The sequence below is a fragment of the Scyliorhinus torazame genome, unplaced genomic scaffold (genome assembly GCF_047496885.1).
Source record: "Scyliorhinus torazame isolate Kashiwa2021f unplaced genomic scaffold, sScyTor2.1 scaffold_775, whole genome shotgun sequence".
NCBI lineage: Eukaryota > Metazoa > Chordata > Chondrichthyes > Carcharhiniformes > Scyliorhinidae > Scyliorhinus > Scyliorhinus torazame.
This window is the reverse complement of record NW_027308502.1, coordinates 34,434-51,498: the sequence shown is the minus strand read 5'-3', so window position 1 is coordinate 51,498 and position 17,065 is coordinate 34,434. Positions and strand designations below refer to the sequence as shown.

General features: G+C 50.1%; 1 protein-coding gene across 1 annotated transcript in view; it reads right to left on the bottom strand.

The window, feature by feature from the left end:
• LOC140406656 (uncharacterized) overlaps positions 1 to 17,065 on the bottom strand; it is a gene marked incomplete at both ends in the record, with an annotated part of 46,898 nt that overhangs the window by 2,245 nt on the left and 27,588 nt on the right. The window contains one exon of the mRNA XM_072494660.1: positions 3,758 to 4,102. Within this exon, the coding sequence (XP_072350761.1) occupies positions 3,758 to 4,102 (345 nt within the window). The remainder of the gene's footprint in view (positions 1 to 3,757; positions 4,103 to 17,065) is intronic.

The following is a 17,065-nucleotide window of genomic DNA, read 5'->3' as shown; positions in this document are numbered from 1 at the left end:
AGAGTGATGTGCATCTGGATGGACGGCAGCTCCTGATTACACCTCCCAGTCTCAGGCTCTCCCCACACCCTGTCCCCACTCATGGAGCCACACATCTCCCAATCCCTCCTCTCACATTCCAGCTCCTCTGCTTCTCTGCTCTGTGCTCCGGTGCAGCAGAAATGTTGCCGGAAAATCCCTAATCCCCACCCCATCCTGCTCACTGCTTCCCTCGGAATGATCACCTTTCCCTGACACTGAATCCTCACAATCATTCTGCTGCTGTGTACAGTCAGCACCCCACCACCCGCACCTCACCCCCCCACCTCACCCCTCACGCCACCAAACCCCCTCCCAACCTCACCCCCAAACTGAGTGTACCCCGTTCTCCAATCAGGATTCAGTTCCCAACATTGAGGAAAATCATGGTTGATCTGGGAGAGCTGCCAGAGCCAAGGTCACGGCCCCACGGCTGCCTCAGCTGTACGGGGCGGGGGGGGGGGGGGCATCGCTGGGATGCCCCAGATCCAGGGGGGAATAGATCGCACACATGTTCACTTGCACACACCGGGTACCACGGAGTTCCCTTCACCAACAAAAAGGGATTCCACTCTCTGAACCTCCAACTTGTGAGCGACCACCACATGGAGATCGTGCTCGTGTGTGCACACTTCCCCGGGAGTGTGCACGACAGCTGCATCCTGGGACAGTCAGACATCCCCAACATCTTCGAGGGACACCCCAGGGTGAAGGGGTACCTGCTGAGGACCTTTGCTGTTTGGAGGTCAGTGTTAATAAGTTTGCAGATGACATAAAGGTTGGTGGAATTGTGGATAGCGATGAGGACTGACAGAGGATACGGCAGGATATAGATCGTTTGGAGACTTGCGCAGAGAGATGGCAGATTGACTATAATCCGGCTAAATGTGAGGTTATGCTTTTTGGAAGGTCTAAAATATTTGGGAAATATACAGTAAATGCCAGAATCCTTGAGAATATTGACAGGCAGAGGGATCTGGGTGTACAGGTACACAGGTCAGTGGAAGTGGCAAAACAGGTGGAGAAGGTTGTCACGAAGACATATGGAATGCTTGCCTTCATCGGTCAAGCAATTGAGCATAAAAATTGGCACGTCATGCTTTAGTTGTATAGAACCTTAGTTAGGCCACTTGGAATACAGTGTTTAATTCTGGTCATCACACTACCAGAAGGATGTGGAGGGTTTGGAGAGGGTATAGCAGAGCTTTACCAGGATGTTGCCTGGTATGGAGGGCATTAAATATGAGGAGAGGTTGGAGAAACATGGTTTATTCTCACTCGAGCGGCGGAGGTTGAAGTGCAACCTGATAAAAGTCTCCAAAATTATGAGGGGCATGGACATAGTAGACAGGCAAAAGCTTTGTCCCAGGATGGGAGAGTCAATTACTGGGGGACACAAGTTTAAGGTGCAAGGGGCAAAGTTTCGAGGACATGTGCAAGGGAAGTTTTATTACACAGAGGGTAGCGGGTGCCTGGAACTCGCTGTCAGAGGAGATGGTGAACGCAGCTACGAAAGTGACGTTTGACAAATCCATAATAGGATGGGAATAGAGGGATAAGTACACCGGAAGTCTAGAAGGTTTTCAGTTAGATGGGCAATATGGGCGGCGCAGGCTTGGAGCTGAAGGAGCCGGTCCTGTGCTGTACTTTTCTTTGTTCTTAAAGCTGCGATTAAGGAGTAGTCAATGTGAGGTCACCGTTGAATTTAACCATTTATTTGTTTACAGAGAGATGGCCAATGGGATATAGTTTCTGTTTTTGGACGGTCACTGGAGTGTAGATAATTGGTGAGGGATAGTGTTTAGTCCTCGCTGGGCAGGTCATGGGACATCACATTGGGATACAGATTATGTAATTAATGGGAGGAGCCAGGTCTGCCAGTGGTTTTCGCAGTTTTGTCAGAGGATTTGAGTCTGACAAGACAGAACGATTTTCAGGTTGTTCCTGAAAGGGCCTCTCTCGCCAAATGTCTGCACAGAGAACATGGAGTAACCCTGATTGTCAACTTTATTTATGAGTGGATTTTGAACTGTAGTGGGTTGCTTATTTGGAATATATATATTGGTAGGAGTAGAGCACGAGGTAAGTTTTTTTCCTTTTATTTGTGAACTGTTGCACTGATAAATGTAAAGTTATTTCTTTGCTGTCAATGTGGTTAAAGGGGCGGGTTAGCTCAATGGGCCAGACAGCTGGTTTGTGATGCAGAACGAGGCCAGCAGCGTGGGTTCAATTCCCGTACAGTCTGAGGTTATTCATGAAGGCCCCGCCTTCTCAACCCTGCCCCTCGCCTGAGGTGTGGTGACCCTCGGGTTAAATCACCACCAGTCAGCTCTCCCCCTCAAAGGGAAAGCAGCCTGTGGTCATCTGGGACTGTGGTAACTTTACAATCACTCACTGATGCACGATTAATGACCACTAAAGCAAGGTTGTAGTCCAACTGAAGGCTTTAATAAGCTAGATGTTTCCCAGCAGCCTTCACTCTGTACCTGAGCTGCTGGGGCGGCTCGGGCTCTTATACCCCGCCTTGCAGGGCGGAGCTACCATACAGCTTGACCAATAGGAAACATACAATATCTACCAATGGTGTTCCAGCATTACCAGGTACCGTAATACCTCTACACAGACTACCACACTTACAATGTGGTTAATTCTGTGTTTAAATTAAAGTTTGCTTTACAATAAAAGATGCCTATTGGTCAGACTCACCACTCCTGGGGTGAAATATCCTTTCCTCACAGTTTTATGAATTGTAAATTGTTTGGGGTTTCCTGTCCGGGATCCTAACAAATTTGGGGTCTGGTTCGGGACCGTCACAACTCCCCACCATCATTCATGACTGGATGTGAAAAGACAGCTGTGCTTAGATCTGACCGTCTGTCCACTCCTCCCCACACAATCCATGCTCATTTCACACACACATTCTCAGCAACGGAGACATTTCTTTGTCTCCACAATCAAACCATCCATTCGACTGACTCTTGCTGCTTGCAATTGGGAGCCACCTCCTGCCCACTCCCAGCTCCTGATCCTGCAATCAGTCTTCACTCTCACCCACAACACTGGCACTCCACTGATCAACATCATAACTGATATCTGTGTGAATGTGATGGCCACTGTCTATCCCTCCTCAGAATCTTTCACCTCTCCACTCTGTTTAACATCACTGAGCACAGGTTCCTGTTTAAAAGTCTCGGTGAATCCACATTCCAGCCCCTCGCACTGCTCTCTCACGGTCCCACTCCTGCTGCTCACATCATCCACATTATATCAGCACCAAAGGATTTCTCCTCCAGTGTCTGAATGATCGCCTCTGCTGTGTCCCCAGGGCACCATCCCTGGCTCCCTCCTCATCCTCATTTCACCCTCAGAAACCTGGTCAACATTCCCAACTTCACCATCACTCAGATCAGTCTCTCCACCTCCTCCATTGATCCCAATGTTCTTTCCACTCTCTCCAAATGTCTGTCCAACATTCGGACTCGGCTCAGACAAAGTTTCTCTGCAGCTCAGTAAACAGCCACACGGCACTAACCTCCCCAGACACCCCCTCAGGATAAAGCCAGAGATGTGGAACTTTGGGGAATTGCTGAAGCTGAGCTCAGCTTCTTCCCCACAGTGAACCCATCAGTAAGATCACTTTACATCACCTCCTAGCTCTTCATCATCACAAACTCATCTCCAATTCACTCATCTGGAAGAGGCTATTGCTGTGGGTAATTGGAATGAAAACTCTACTCACTGGTTACATTCAGCCGGCTTCCACTCCCATAGACCCTTCCCCACACTGAGCAGTAATAGACGGCAGTGTCACTGGGCTGCACGTTGCTGATTGTCAGGATGTATCTGTTGGAGCCGATGTGTCTGGAAGGCAGGAAACGCTCAGAGAAACCTGGAGACCGGTCTATGTCATTATATGCATAATGTGTTAAAATCCTCTCCCACTGTTTCCCTGGCCGCTCCCGGTACCAATAAACATTTGTGTATTTCACTGCGTATTTCCGCATGGTGCACTGGAACCGTGCAGTCTGACCCTCTGGGACACGTTCCAGACTCGGAGACTGGATAAGGACTGGATCAGTCGCACCTTTGAGAGAAAAACAAAATCAGTGAGTTAAATTCTGAGCTGAAAGTTTCCTGTGAGTATTTAAAGGGACAGTCCAGGCGGTAGAAGTTCTGTGTTAAAGAGAGGAAACAGCTTCTGAGACTGATCTAGTTGTGTTAGTTTGTGAATGATTTCTATCCTGGGGGTTACTCTGTGCTGATCTCAGCAGTCCAGATGTGTTGATATAATTGTGAAATGCAATATTGTTCTCACACTGTGGAACAGCTCTCTCAAACACACTGACCTCTCCCAGTTAGTGTCTAAATGAATTCCTGGCATGTGGGTGTCGCTGGCTAGGCCAGCTGTTATTACCCATCCCTAATTGCCCTGAAGGAGGCGGTGGTGAGCTGCCTTCTTGAACTGCTGCAGTCCATGGAGATTGGAGTTATCTTTACTGAACCAATAGTGGGAGAGTGTTTCTCACAATAGGAAGTAGGTTTGGGAATTAGAATGGGAAGTGTCTGCAACATTCAAGAGGCAGTCAGACATTTAAAGGGACAGGACCGCCCCACGGATCAACAGAGCCACAGCCTATTGGGTTTGTGAAAACTGAGGCCTCTCCCCAGGTTAGGGTCAGATTGGGAGAATGGTGTCTCTATCCCTCCATTCCTCAGGTACAGGGGGCGAAATTCTCCCCCAACGGCGGGATGCCCGCCGACTGGCGCCAAAGTCGGCGCCAATCAGATGGGCATCGCGCCGGCAAAAAGGTGCGGAAGTCTCCGCATCTTTGGCGGCCTAGCCCCAACATTGAGGGGCTAGGCCGACGCCGGAGGGATTTCCGCCCCGCCAGCTGGCGGAAATGGCGTTTGTTGCCCCGCCAGCTGGCGCGGAAATGCGGCGCATGCGCGGGAGCGTCAGCGGCCGCTGTCAGTTTCCCGCGCATGCGCAGTGGGGAGAGTCTCTTCCGCCTCCGCCATGGTGGAGGCCGTGGCGGAGGCGGAAGGGAAAGAGTGCCCCCACGGCACAGGCCCGCCCGCGGATCGGTGGGCCCCGATCGCGGGCCAGGCCACCGTGGGGGCACCCCCTGGGGTCAGATCGCCCCGCGCCCCCCCCCAGGACCCCGGAGCCCGCCCATGTCGCCTGGTCCCGCCAGTAAATACCAGGTTTGATTTCCGCCGGCGGGACAGGCAATTCCTGGGCGGGACTTCGGCCCATCCGGGCCGGAGAATCCAGCGGGGGGTCCCGCCAACCGGCGCAGCCGGATTCCCGCCCCCGCCCAATCTCCGGGAGCGGAGACGTCGGCGGGGGCGGGATTCACGGCGGCCAACGGCCATTCTCCGACCCGGCGAGGGGTCGGAGAATGACGCCCAGGATCTTTACCAGCTGCTACTGCCATCTTCAACACAGAGGGCATGGGAGTGGGGGCAACTGAGAGAGACTGGAAATAAACCTGAGGGAGCCAAACCCTGTCCCTCCAACTGACATTTTTAATATTGGTAAAGGGCACGGAGCCAGTGGTGGTCCCAGGAGAGGCAAATTGAGGGAAATACAGCTCAGGTAGTGAGTGAGTCAATGGATCTCCCTGGAAGGTGTTGGGTGGTACAGTGGTTAGCACTGCTGCTTCACAGCTCCAGGGACCCGGGTTCAATTCTGGCCTCAGGTGGCTGTCTGTGCGGAGTTTGTACATTCTCCCCGTGTCTGCGTGGGTTTCCTCCGGGAGCTCCGGGTTCCTCCCACAGTCCAGAGATGTGCAGGTTAGGTGGTTTGGCCATGTGCGGGGATACCGGGATAGGACGGGGATAGGACAGGGGAGTGAGCCTGGCTGCAGTGCTCTGTCACTGCAGACTCAATGGGCCGAATGGCCTCCTTCTGCACTGTAGGGATTCTATGATCCCTCTCCCATCCCAACCGGGGAGAGTTTGGTGACGGGAGGGAGCAGAGAATCCAGCAGGAGAGGAAAAGCCGGAAACCCCCGGGTATAAAAAAGTTTGTAATTCCCCTGAAGGCGGATTATTCGTGGCTCAGTTATCCTGCTGCCTGGTGGTGTGATTGCAATTTGCATTCATTTGCATCTCATGAATATTCAATTTAACAGCAGCTCGTCAATATCCCATCAGGCCTTCCTATCGTGCATCACACCAGCGGGAAATCATGTCGGACTCGAACCCGATTGAAAAAGAGAAGCATGAACGAGATGGACCTCAGTTCACTCGAGATGTTGAGGTGAGTAACACACAGATCCTGCCCACCATCGCGCTGCGTCACTCCTGTTACACTCAGCACCTCTCTGCTGGGGCCACTAGTTTGTGCCCTTCAGCTCCAAGCAGAGCTGGCCTTTCTGGACAGAATGTGCTGCGGGACCCATGGACCCTCCACTCCAATGGCCCTACGTTCCCCCGGAGGTGCGGTGCGTGGTGAACGGGTTGCTGAGGAAGACAAGTGGGACAATGAGGAAGGAGGTTTGTGCAAGAGCGGGTGGGGAGGAGGGGATGGGGCAGGGTGGGAATGTCCATCACCATAGCAACTGGATCCACAACATCTGCTGCGATGGTTGCTGGGGGTTCAGGGCTGCCCACTTTAACATTGGCTGATGACTCTGGTGCATCACCCTCAGACTCGAGCTGAGGAGAGGTACAACGCTGCTCACACCTCCACACCCTCCCTCATAGAACAGACCATCGTACCTCTGAAGATGTGACAGAAAGGAAAATAAGAAAAGTGATAGGCAGAGAAATCAAGGCCCTTTGTCTGATAATGACGCTGTAAACAATTGTAGGGATGGAACAAGGAACGTTAAAAGGACTAACCTTCAGGTTTTTTACCGAAACGTGCAGATCATTTGAAATAATGGATGAATTAGTTGTGCAGATTGATGTAAAGGGATATGATATAGTTGGGATTACGGAGACATGGCTCCAAGGTGACTAAGGATGGGAACTAAACATTGAAGCTATTCAGTTTTCAGGAAGGACGGAAATGGTGCTGCAGTTGCATTGTTGGTTAAAAAAGATATTGATGGACTTCCGGGTGCGGCGATGACCAGCTGAGTCGCACGTTTCGGCAGCTCCCGGTGAAACGGACTTTTGGGCTCTTGATAGGAGCCCCAACGGCAATTTTGACGGCTAAAAACACTGTGCGGTAAACCAGAAGGGAATCCCCCCTGGATACGGATGAAAAAAGGAGAGGAAGGTGGCCGGATTGCGGTGGATTCTTTAGAATAGCGGCAAGGAAGGCAAGCAAAAACCAAGATGGTGTCGGAAGGTGGTAGTTTAACATGGGGCCCTGAACAACAAGAGTTCTTGAAATGCTGTGTGGAAGAGCTCAAAAAGGAAATGAAGAAAGAGCTGTTGGCCCCGATACTACAGGCGATCGAAGGGCTAAAGGAGGAACAAAAGACCCAGGAGCGGGAGCTTCGGGTCGTGAAGGCAAAGGCAGCCGAGAATGAGGACGACATACAGGGCCTGGTGGTGAAGACGGAGACGCATGAGGCACATCAGAAACGATGTGTGGAAAGGTTGGAGGCACTGGAGAACAACGCAAGGAGGAACAACCTGAGGATTCTTGGTCTTCCTGAAGGTGCGGAGGGAGCGGACGTCGGGGCATATGTGAGCACGATGCTGCACTCGTTAATGGGAGCGGAGGCCCCGGCGGGTCCGTTGGAGGTGGAGGGAGCATACCGAGTGATGGCGCGAGGACCGAGAGCAGGAGAAATTCCCAGAGCCATAGTGGTGAGATTCCTCCGTTTTAAGGATAGAGAAATGGTCCTTAGATGGGCAAAGAAAACTCGGAGCAGTAAATGGGAGAACGCGGTGATCCGCGTTTATCAAGACTGGAGTGCGGAGGTGGCGAGAAGGAGGGCGAGCTTTAATCGGGCCAAGGCGGTGCTCCATAAAAAGAAGATAAAATTTGGAATGCTGTAACCGGCAAGACTGTGGGTCACATATCGAGGGAGGCACCACTACTTTGAGACGGCGGATGAAGCGTGGACTTTTATTGTGGAAGAAAAGCTGGAATGAGCGGGTTATTAAAAAGAACGTTTGAACAAAGTGGTGGGGCGAATGTGGGGGGCGAAGAGGGGGTTAAAAAGGGGGGAAAGAGGAGTTTTATGTACTAATCCTGCGATGTGGTAACTTTTCTCTCTTCCACAGGTGGTGATGGGGGGAGGAGGGGAGGTGGAGGAGATCGGGCGTTGGCCATTGGGGGCGGGGCCAAGGGAGAAGCGCGGGCTTGGTTCCCGCGCTATGATAATCATGGCGGGAATAGAGAAGCAGGAAGGAGGGGGCGTCGCACGGTGCGAGCCGAGGTCACGTGGGGAGGCCGAGGTCGGCCAGAGTTTGCTGACTTCTGGGAGCAACATGGGGGGAGTAATTACGCTAGCGGGGGATCTAGCGGGGGGCGGGGGGGTGGGAGGGGGGAATTACTGGGTTGCTGCTGCTGGGGAGAGGGGGGAGCTGGTATGGGAGGGGATGGGCGGGGGGGCACCGCCTGGGGGAGATACAGCTGCGTGGGAACCGGGTGAGGAGCTGGAAAAAGGGGATGGCTAATCGACAAGGGGGGGGGGTAGGAAGCCCCCCAACCCGGCTGATCACGTGGAACGTGAGAGGGCTGAACGGGCCGATAAAGAGGGCACGGGTACTCGCACACCTTAAGAAACTTAAGGCAGATGTGGTTATGTTACAGGAAACGCACCTGAAACTGATAGACCAGGTTAGGCTACGCAAAGGATGGGTGGGGCAGGTGTTCCATTCGGGGCTAGATGCGAAAAACAGGGGGGTGGCTATATTAGTGGGGAAGCGGGTAATGTTCGAGGCAAAGACTATAGTGGCGGATAACGGGGGCAGATACGTGATGGTGAGTGGCAAACTACAGGGGGAGACAGTGGTTTTGGTAAACGTACATGCCGCGAACTGGGATGATGCCAATTTTATGAGGCGGATGCTGGGACGCATTCCGGACCTAGAGATGGGAAAGCTGATAATGGGGGGAGATTTTAATACGGTGTTGGAACCAGGGCTGGATAGGTCGAAGTCCAGGACTGGAAGGAGGCCGGCAGCAGCCAAGGTACTTAAAGATTTTATGGAGCCGATGGGAGGTGTAGACCCGTGGAGATTTAGCAGACCTAGGAGTAAGGAGTTCTCGTTTTTCTCCTATGTCCATAAAGTCTACTCGCCAATAGACTTTTTTGTGCTGGGAAGGGCGTTGATCCCGAAGGTGAGGGGAACGGAGTATACGGCTATAGCCATTTCGGATCACGCTCCACACTGGGTAGACTTGGAGATAGGGGAGGAAACAGGAGGGCGCCCACCCTGGAGAATGGACATGGGACTAATGGCAGATGAGAGGGTGTGTCTAAGGGTGAGGGGGTGCATTGAAAAGTACTTGGAACTCAATGATAATGTGGAGGTCCAGGTGGGAGTGGTCTGGGAGGCGTTGAAGGCGGTGGTTAGAGGGGAGCTGATATCAATAAGGGCACATAAAGGGAAGCAGGAGAGTAAGGAATGGGAGCGGTTGCTGCAAGAACTTTTGAGGTTGGACAGACAATATGCGGAAGCACCGGAGGAGGGACTGTACAGGGAAAGGCAAAGGCTACATGTAGAATTTGACTTGCTGACTACGGGCACTGCAGAGGCACAATGGAGGAAGGCACAGGATGTACAGTACGAATATGGGGAGAAGGCGAGCAGGTTGCTGGCACACCAATTGAGGAAAAGGGGAGCAGCGAGGGAAATAGGGGGAGTGAGGGATGAGGAAGGAGAGATGGAGCGGGGAGCGGAGAGAGTGAATGGAGTGTTCAAGACATTTTATAAAAAATTATATGAAGCTCAACCCCCGGATGGGAGGGAGAGAATGATGGGCTTCTTGGATCGGCTGGAATTTCCCAAGGTGGAAGAGCAGGAAAGGGTGGGACTGGGAGCATAGATCGAGGTAGAAGAAGTGGTGAAAGGAATTAGGAGCATGCAGGCGGGAAAGGCCCCGGGACCGGATGGATTCCCAGTCGAATTCTATAGAAAATATGTGGACTTGCTCGCCCCGGTATTGACGAGGACCTTTAATGAGGCAAAGGAAAGGGGACAACTGCCCCCGACTATGTCTGAAGCAACGATATCGCTTCTCTTAAAGAAGGAAAAGGACCCGCTACAATGCGGGTCCTATAGACCTATTTCCCTCCTAAATGTAGATGCCAAGATCCTGGCCAAAGTAATGGCAATGAGAATAGAGGAATGTGTCCCAGGGGTGGTCCACGAGGACCAAACTGGGTTTGTGAAGGGGAGACAGCTGAACACGAATATACGGAGGCTGTTAGGGGTAATGATGATGGCCCCACCAGAGGGGGAACCGGAGATAGTAGTGGCGATGGATGCCGAGAAAGCATTTGATAGAGTGGAGTGGGATTATTTGTGGGAGGTGTTGAGGAGATTTGGTTTTGGAGAGGGGTATGTTAGATGGGTGCAGCTGTTGTATAGGGCCCCGATGGCGAGCGTGGTCATGAATGGACGGGGATCTGCATATTTTCGGCTCCATAGAGGGACAAGGCAGGGATGCCCTCTGTCCCCATTATTGTTTGCACTGGCGATTGAGCCCCTGGCGATAGCGTTGAGGGGTTCCAAGAAGTGGAGGGGAGTACTTAGAGGAGGAGAAGAACACCGGGTATCTTTGTATGCGGACGATTTGCTACTATACGTGGCAGACCCGGTGGAGGGGATGCCAGAAATAATGCGGATACTTGGGGTGTTTGGGGATTTTTCAGGGTATAAATTGAACATGGGGAAAAGTGAGTTTTTTGTGGTGCATCCAGGGGAGCAGAGTAGAGAAATAGAGGACCTACCGTTGAAGGTAACAAGGGACTTTCGTTACCTGGGGATCCAGATAGCCAAGAATTGGGGCATATTGCATAGGTTAAATTTAACGCGGTTGGTGGAACAAATGGAGGAGGATTTCAAGAGATGGGATATGGTATCCCTGTCACTGGCAGGGAGGGTGCAGGCGGTTAAGATGGTGGTCCTCCCGAGATTCCTCTTTGTGTTTCAGTGCCTCCCGGTGGTGATCACGAAGGCTTTCTTTAAAAGGATTGAAAAGAGCATCATGGGTTTTGTGTGGGCCGGGAAGACCCCGAGAGTGAGGAAGGGATTCTTACAGCGTAGCAGGGATAGGGGGGGCTGGCACTACCGAGCCTAAGTGAGTATTATTGGGCCGCTAATATTTCAATGGTGAGTAAGTGGATGGGAGAGGAGGAGGGAGCGGCGTGGAAGAGATTAGAGAGGGCGTCCTGTAGGGGGACTAGCCTACAGGCTATGGTGACAGCCATAGAGCAGGAATAACGCAACGTTCTCACCGAGGAACTACACCACAAGCCCGGTGGTGGTGGCTACACTGAAGTTTTGGGGACAGTGGAGACGGCATAGGGGAAAGACTGGAGCCTTGGGGGGGTCCCCGATAAGAAACAACCATAGGTTTGCCCCGGGGGGAATGGATGGGGGATATGGAATGTGGCAAAGAGCAGGAATAACGCAACTGAAAGATCTGTTTGTGGATGGGAAGTTCGCGAGTCTGGGAGCGCTGACCGAGAAATATGGGTTGCCCCAAGGGAATGCATTCAGGTATATGCAACTGAGGGCTTTTGCGAGGCAACAGGTGAGGGAATTCCCGCAGCTCCCGACACAAGAGGTGCAGGACAGAGTGATCTCAAAGACATGGGTGGGGGATGGTAAGGTGTCAGATATATATAGGGAAATGAGGGACGAAGGGGAGACTATGGTAGATGAACTAAAAGGGAAATCGGAAGAAGAGCTGGGGGAGGAGATCGAGGAGGGGCTGTGGGCAGATGCCCTAAGCAGGGTAAACTCGTCGTCCTCGTGTGCCAGGCTAAGCCTGATTCAGTTTAAGGTATTACACAGGGCGCATATGACTGGAGCACGGCTCAGTAAATTTTTTGGGGTGGAGGATAGGTGTGCGAGGTGCTCGAGAAGCCCAGCGAATCATACCCATATGTTTTGGTCATGCCCGGCACTACAGGGATTTTGGATGGGGGTGACAAAGGTGCTTTCAAAAGTAGTGGGGGTCCGGGTCGAACCAAGCTGGGGGTTGGCTATATTTGGGGTTGCACAAGAGCCGGGAGTGCAGGAGGCGAGAGAGGCCGATGTTTTGGCCTTTGCGTCCCTAGTAGCCCGGCGCAGGATATTGTTAATGTGGAAAGAAGCCAAGCCCCCGGGGGTGGAGACCTGGATAAATGACATGGCAGGGTTTATAAAGCAAGAGCGGATTAAGTTCGCTCTAAGGGGGTCGGCTCAAGGGTTCACAAGGCGGTGGCAACCGTTCGTCGAATACCTCGCAGAAAGATAGATGGAATGGAAAAAAGAAGGCAGCAGCAGCAACCCAGGATCGGAGGGGGGGGGGGGGGGGGGAGGAGGAACCAGAAGGACTCTCAGGGTTGTTAATATATACTGTATAATATGTATAGGTCGTTGCGACAGATAATTATATATTGGATTGTTAAATTATATTTTTGGAGAGTGTTACTTGTGATAAGGCAGTTGCCAATTAGGGTTAGTTTTATTTATTCATTTTCTGTTTTTAAAATAGGTCATTGTTATTTGTGTTGTTATAATATTGTGTAAAGGATGCACAATGTACTGTGTTGGTTGACCAAAAATTTTCAATCAAATATTTATTTTTAAAAAAAGATATTGATGGGGCAGCACTGTGGCGCAGTGGTTAGCACTGCTGCCTCACGGCACCGAGGTCCCAGGTTCGATCCCGGCTCTGGGTCTGTGTGGAGTTTGCACATTCACCCCGTGTTTGCGTGGGTTTCGCCCCCACAACCCAAGGATGTGCAGGCTAGGTGGATTGACCACGCTAAATTGCCCCTTAATTGGAAAAAATGAATTGGGTACTCTAAATTTATTTTTAAAATATATATTGACACAATAGTGAGGAAAGATATTAGTCTAGACGATGTGGAAACTGTCTGGGTCGAGTTAAGAAACATTAAGGGCCAAAAAACATTCGCCTGGGTGGTAAGCAGACCACCAAACTGCAGTGGTAATGTTGGGAATAGCATTAAACAGGAAATCAGAGATGCGTGTGGTAAACGAATATCTGTGATTATGGGTGACTTTAATCGACATACAGATTTTGTGACTCAAATTAGTCACAGTACAATAGAGGAGGAATTTCTGGAGTGTATACGAGGTGGTTTTCTGGACCAGTGTGTTGAGGAAGCAACGAGGGAACAGACCATCTTGGACTGGGTGTTGTGCAATGAGAAAGGAGTAGTTGGCAATCTAGTTGTGAGAGAACCCTTGGGGATGAGTGACCATAATGTGGTGGAATTCTTTATCAAGGTGAATAATGAAGTAGTTAATTTTGAGACCAGGGTCCTGAACCTCAATAAAGGTCATTATGATGATATGAGGCATGAGCTGGCTGTGACGGACTGGGAAACATTACTGAAAGGAAGGACAGCGGACAGGCAATGGCAGCATTCAAGGAACGAATAGCTGAACTCAAAAGTTCTTTATTCCTAAGGGGCACAAGTGTAGAAAGGGAACTGGGGCGAAACCATGGCTCCCAAGGGAAATAAGATATATTATTAGATTCTACGGCATACAAACTAGCAAGAAAAAGCAATAGACCTGAGGATTGGGAACATTTTAAGATTCAGCAAAGGTAGACCAAGGGATTGATTAAGAAGGGAAAATACAATTTGAAATTACATATCACAGAACATAAAAACTGACTGTAAAAGTTTCTGTCGGTATGTAAAGGGAAAAAGATTGATAAAAACTAATGTTGAGAAACTGGGGACTTCATAACAGGAACAAAGAAATGGCTGAGGAACTAAATTCAAACTTTGTTTCTGTCTTCAGAAAAAGACATGAATAATGTATTGGAGGTTCTGAGAAACAGAAGTTTTAGTGACGAGCTGAAGGAAATGAGTCCTTGTAAAGAAATGGGATTAAAAGCGGACAAATCTCCAGGGTCTGATAATCTTCATCCCAGAATACTTAAAAAAGTGGCCCTACAAATAGTAGATCCATTGGTGGTCATTTTCCAAAATTCTTTGAACTCTCGGATGGTTCCTACAGATTGGAGAGTAACGAATGTAACCCCGCTATTCAAAAAGGGAGGGAGAGAGAAAACAGGGAACTATAGACCAGTGAGCCTAATGTCAGGAGCAAGGAAATTTCTGGAGTCCATTATCAAGGATTTCATAGCACAGCATTTGGAAAGCAGTGGTGTAATCAGACAAAGTCAGCGTGGAATTACGAAAGGAAAATCATGCTTGATAAATCTACTAGAATTCATTGAAGATGTAACTCGTAGAGTTGACCAGGGAGAACCAGTGGATGCGGTTTATTCAGACTTTCAGAAGGCTTTCGACAAGGTCTCACATAGCAGATTAATATTGAAAGTTAAAGCGCATGGGATTACAGGTAGTGTCTCCATCATAATCTTTAGTAGTGTCACAAGTAGGCTTACATTAACACTGCAATGAAGTTACTGTGAAAACTCCCTCGTTGCCACATTCCGGCACCTGTTCGGGTACACTGAGGGAGAATTCAGAATGTCCAATTCACCCAACAAGCACGTCTTTCGGGACTTGTGGGAGGAAACTGGAGCACCCGGAGGAAACTCATGCAGACACGAGGAGAATGTGCAGACTCCGCACAGGCAGTGACCCAAGCGGATCTTGAGATGGGTAGAAAGCTGGTCAGAAGGCAAGAAGCAAAATGCTGGAATAAATGGATCTCTTCCTAATTGGTAGGCAGTGACTAGTCGGGTCAGTGTGTGTGTGTGTCTGTGTGTGTGTCTGTGTGTGCGTCTATGTGTGTGTCTGTGTGTGCGTCTGTGTGTGTGTGTGTGTGTATGTGTGCCTCTGTGTGTGTGAGTGTGTCTGTGTGTGTGTGTCTGTGTGTGTGTCTGTGTATGTGTGCATCTGTGTGTGTGAGTGTGTCTGTGTGTGTGTGTCTGTGTCTGTGCGTGGGTTTGTGTGTGTGCGTCTGTGTGTGTGTGTCTGTGTGACTTTGTGTGTGTGGGTGCGTGTGTATGTGTGTGTGTTTGACTGTTTGTGTGTGTTTGTGCTGTCGCCATCTGGGATGGCCACTTACAACGGAAACATGGCCACTTACAAAGACTCAAGGGAAATATGGCCAATGCAGGATCCAGACGAACTCAGAACCTAAGTGTATATTTGTCACTAAAGAACCAGACAGTATCGATTTGCATTCTAATGACCCATTTCCCTAAGACAAAGGGCTGGTTCTCAGGGATCAGGTACAATTCCAGACACATCGGCGCCACTCCCTTCACCCAGGAAGCCCAAACAGCCAAGGTCAATGACACTCAGGACACGCCCAGCCATCAAGGCACCCGCCCCTTTATTGGCTCAGATCGAAGGCAGTGATCGAAGCCTGCCGAATTATTGGGTCCAAAGCTAAGGACCGCCCAGAAGAGCACGAAACCCCCAAAGGATAAAGAGAGACACGGCCATGTGTTCCATCTCTTTTGGCCCTGGCACACTGGCAATGCCTGACTCCAATCGCAGCACCACCACCAGAAGCAAGGCCAAGTTCAACGCCCGCTGCCAGACGGATGGGCCCAGTTGCTTCTCCAGACCCAGCCGCTCCAGATCCAAACAAAGGCCTTGTTCCTCTGACCAAAGCCGGCTGCCTGAAGATAAGTCCAGGTTGTTGTAGTGTTAGGTGTAATTTAGCTTGTAGTGTTTGTGTTGCATGTGTGAGTTAATCTTGTGTGTAAATAAAGTATTATTGAACTTGAACTAACTAACTGGTTGTTGGCTCTTTGATTGATATCCGGTTGAACCTTGTGGTGGTATCATTTGATACCTGGCGACTCTGAAAGCAATATCATATCAATATCCAGATTAAAGAAGGGAGTTTAATGCAGAAAAGTGTGAGGTGATTCATTTTGGAAGGAATAACAGGAAGACAGGGTACTGGGCTAATAGTAAGATTCTTGGCAGTGTGGATGAGCAGAGAGATCTCGGTGTCCATGTACATAGATCCCTGAAAGTTACCACCCAGGTTGAGAGGGTTGTTCAGAAGGCGTACGGTGTGTTAGCTTTTATTGGTAGAGGGATTGAGTTTGGGAGCCATGGGGTCATGTTGCAGCTGTACAAAACTCTGGTGCAGCCGCATTTGGAGCATCGCGTGCAATTCTGGTCGCCGCATTATAGGAAGGATGTGGAAGCACTGGAAAGGGTGCAGAGGAGATTTACCAGAATATTGCCTGGTATGGAGGGACGATCTTATGAGTAAAGGCTGAGGGACTTGAGGCTGTTTTCGTTAGAGAGAAGAAGGTTAAGAGGTGACTTAATTGAGGCATACAAGATGATCAGAGGATTGGATAGGGTGGACAGTGAGAGCCTTTTTCCTCGGATGGTGATGTCTAGCATGAGGGGACATAGCTTTAAATTGAGAGGAGATAGATATAAGACAGATGTCAGAGGTAGGTTCTTTACTCAGAGAGTAGTAAGGGCGTGGAATGCCCTGCCTGCAACAGTAATAGACTCGCCAACACGAAGGGCATTCAGATGGTCATTGGATAGACATATGGACGGTAAGGGAATAGTGTAGATGGGCTTTAGAGTGGTTTCACAGGTCGGCGCAACATCGAGGGCCGAAGGGCCTGTACTGCGTTGTAATGTTCTATGTTCTATGAGGGCAACATTATTAACTGCCATATTTATATTGAGGAAATATAGCAACAGTCTGTGTGTGAGTGGGTGAGTCTGTGACCTGTGTGTGTGTGTCTGTGTGTAGTTATTTTTATTCAACGTGCAAGTCTGACTCGTTTCACAAAAACCCAGAACACAAGCAGTCTCCTAGGTCTCCAGAATCGAGTGAGTTGGAGAACAAATAAATCTCTACAAACACATTCAAATGGCATCAAGTTTCACATACACAATTCCCATAGGTCACCCTATACCCCTCCTGACCTGGCCATACATCCTAATTGGCTCATTTCTCATTCCTTCCCCTGGCC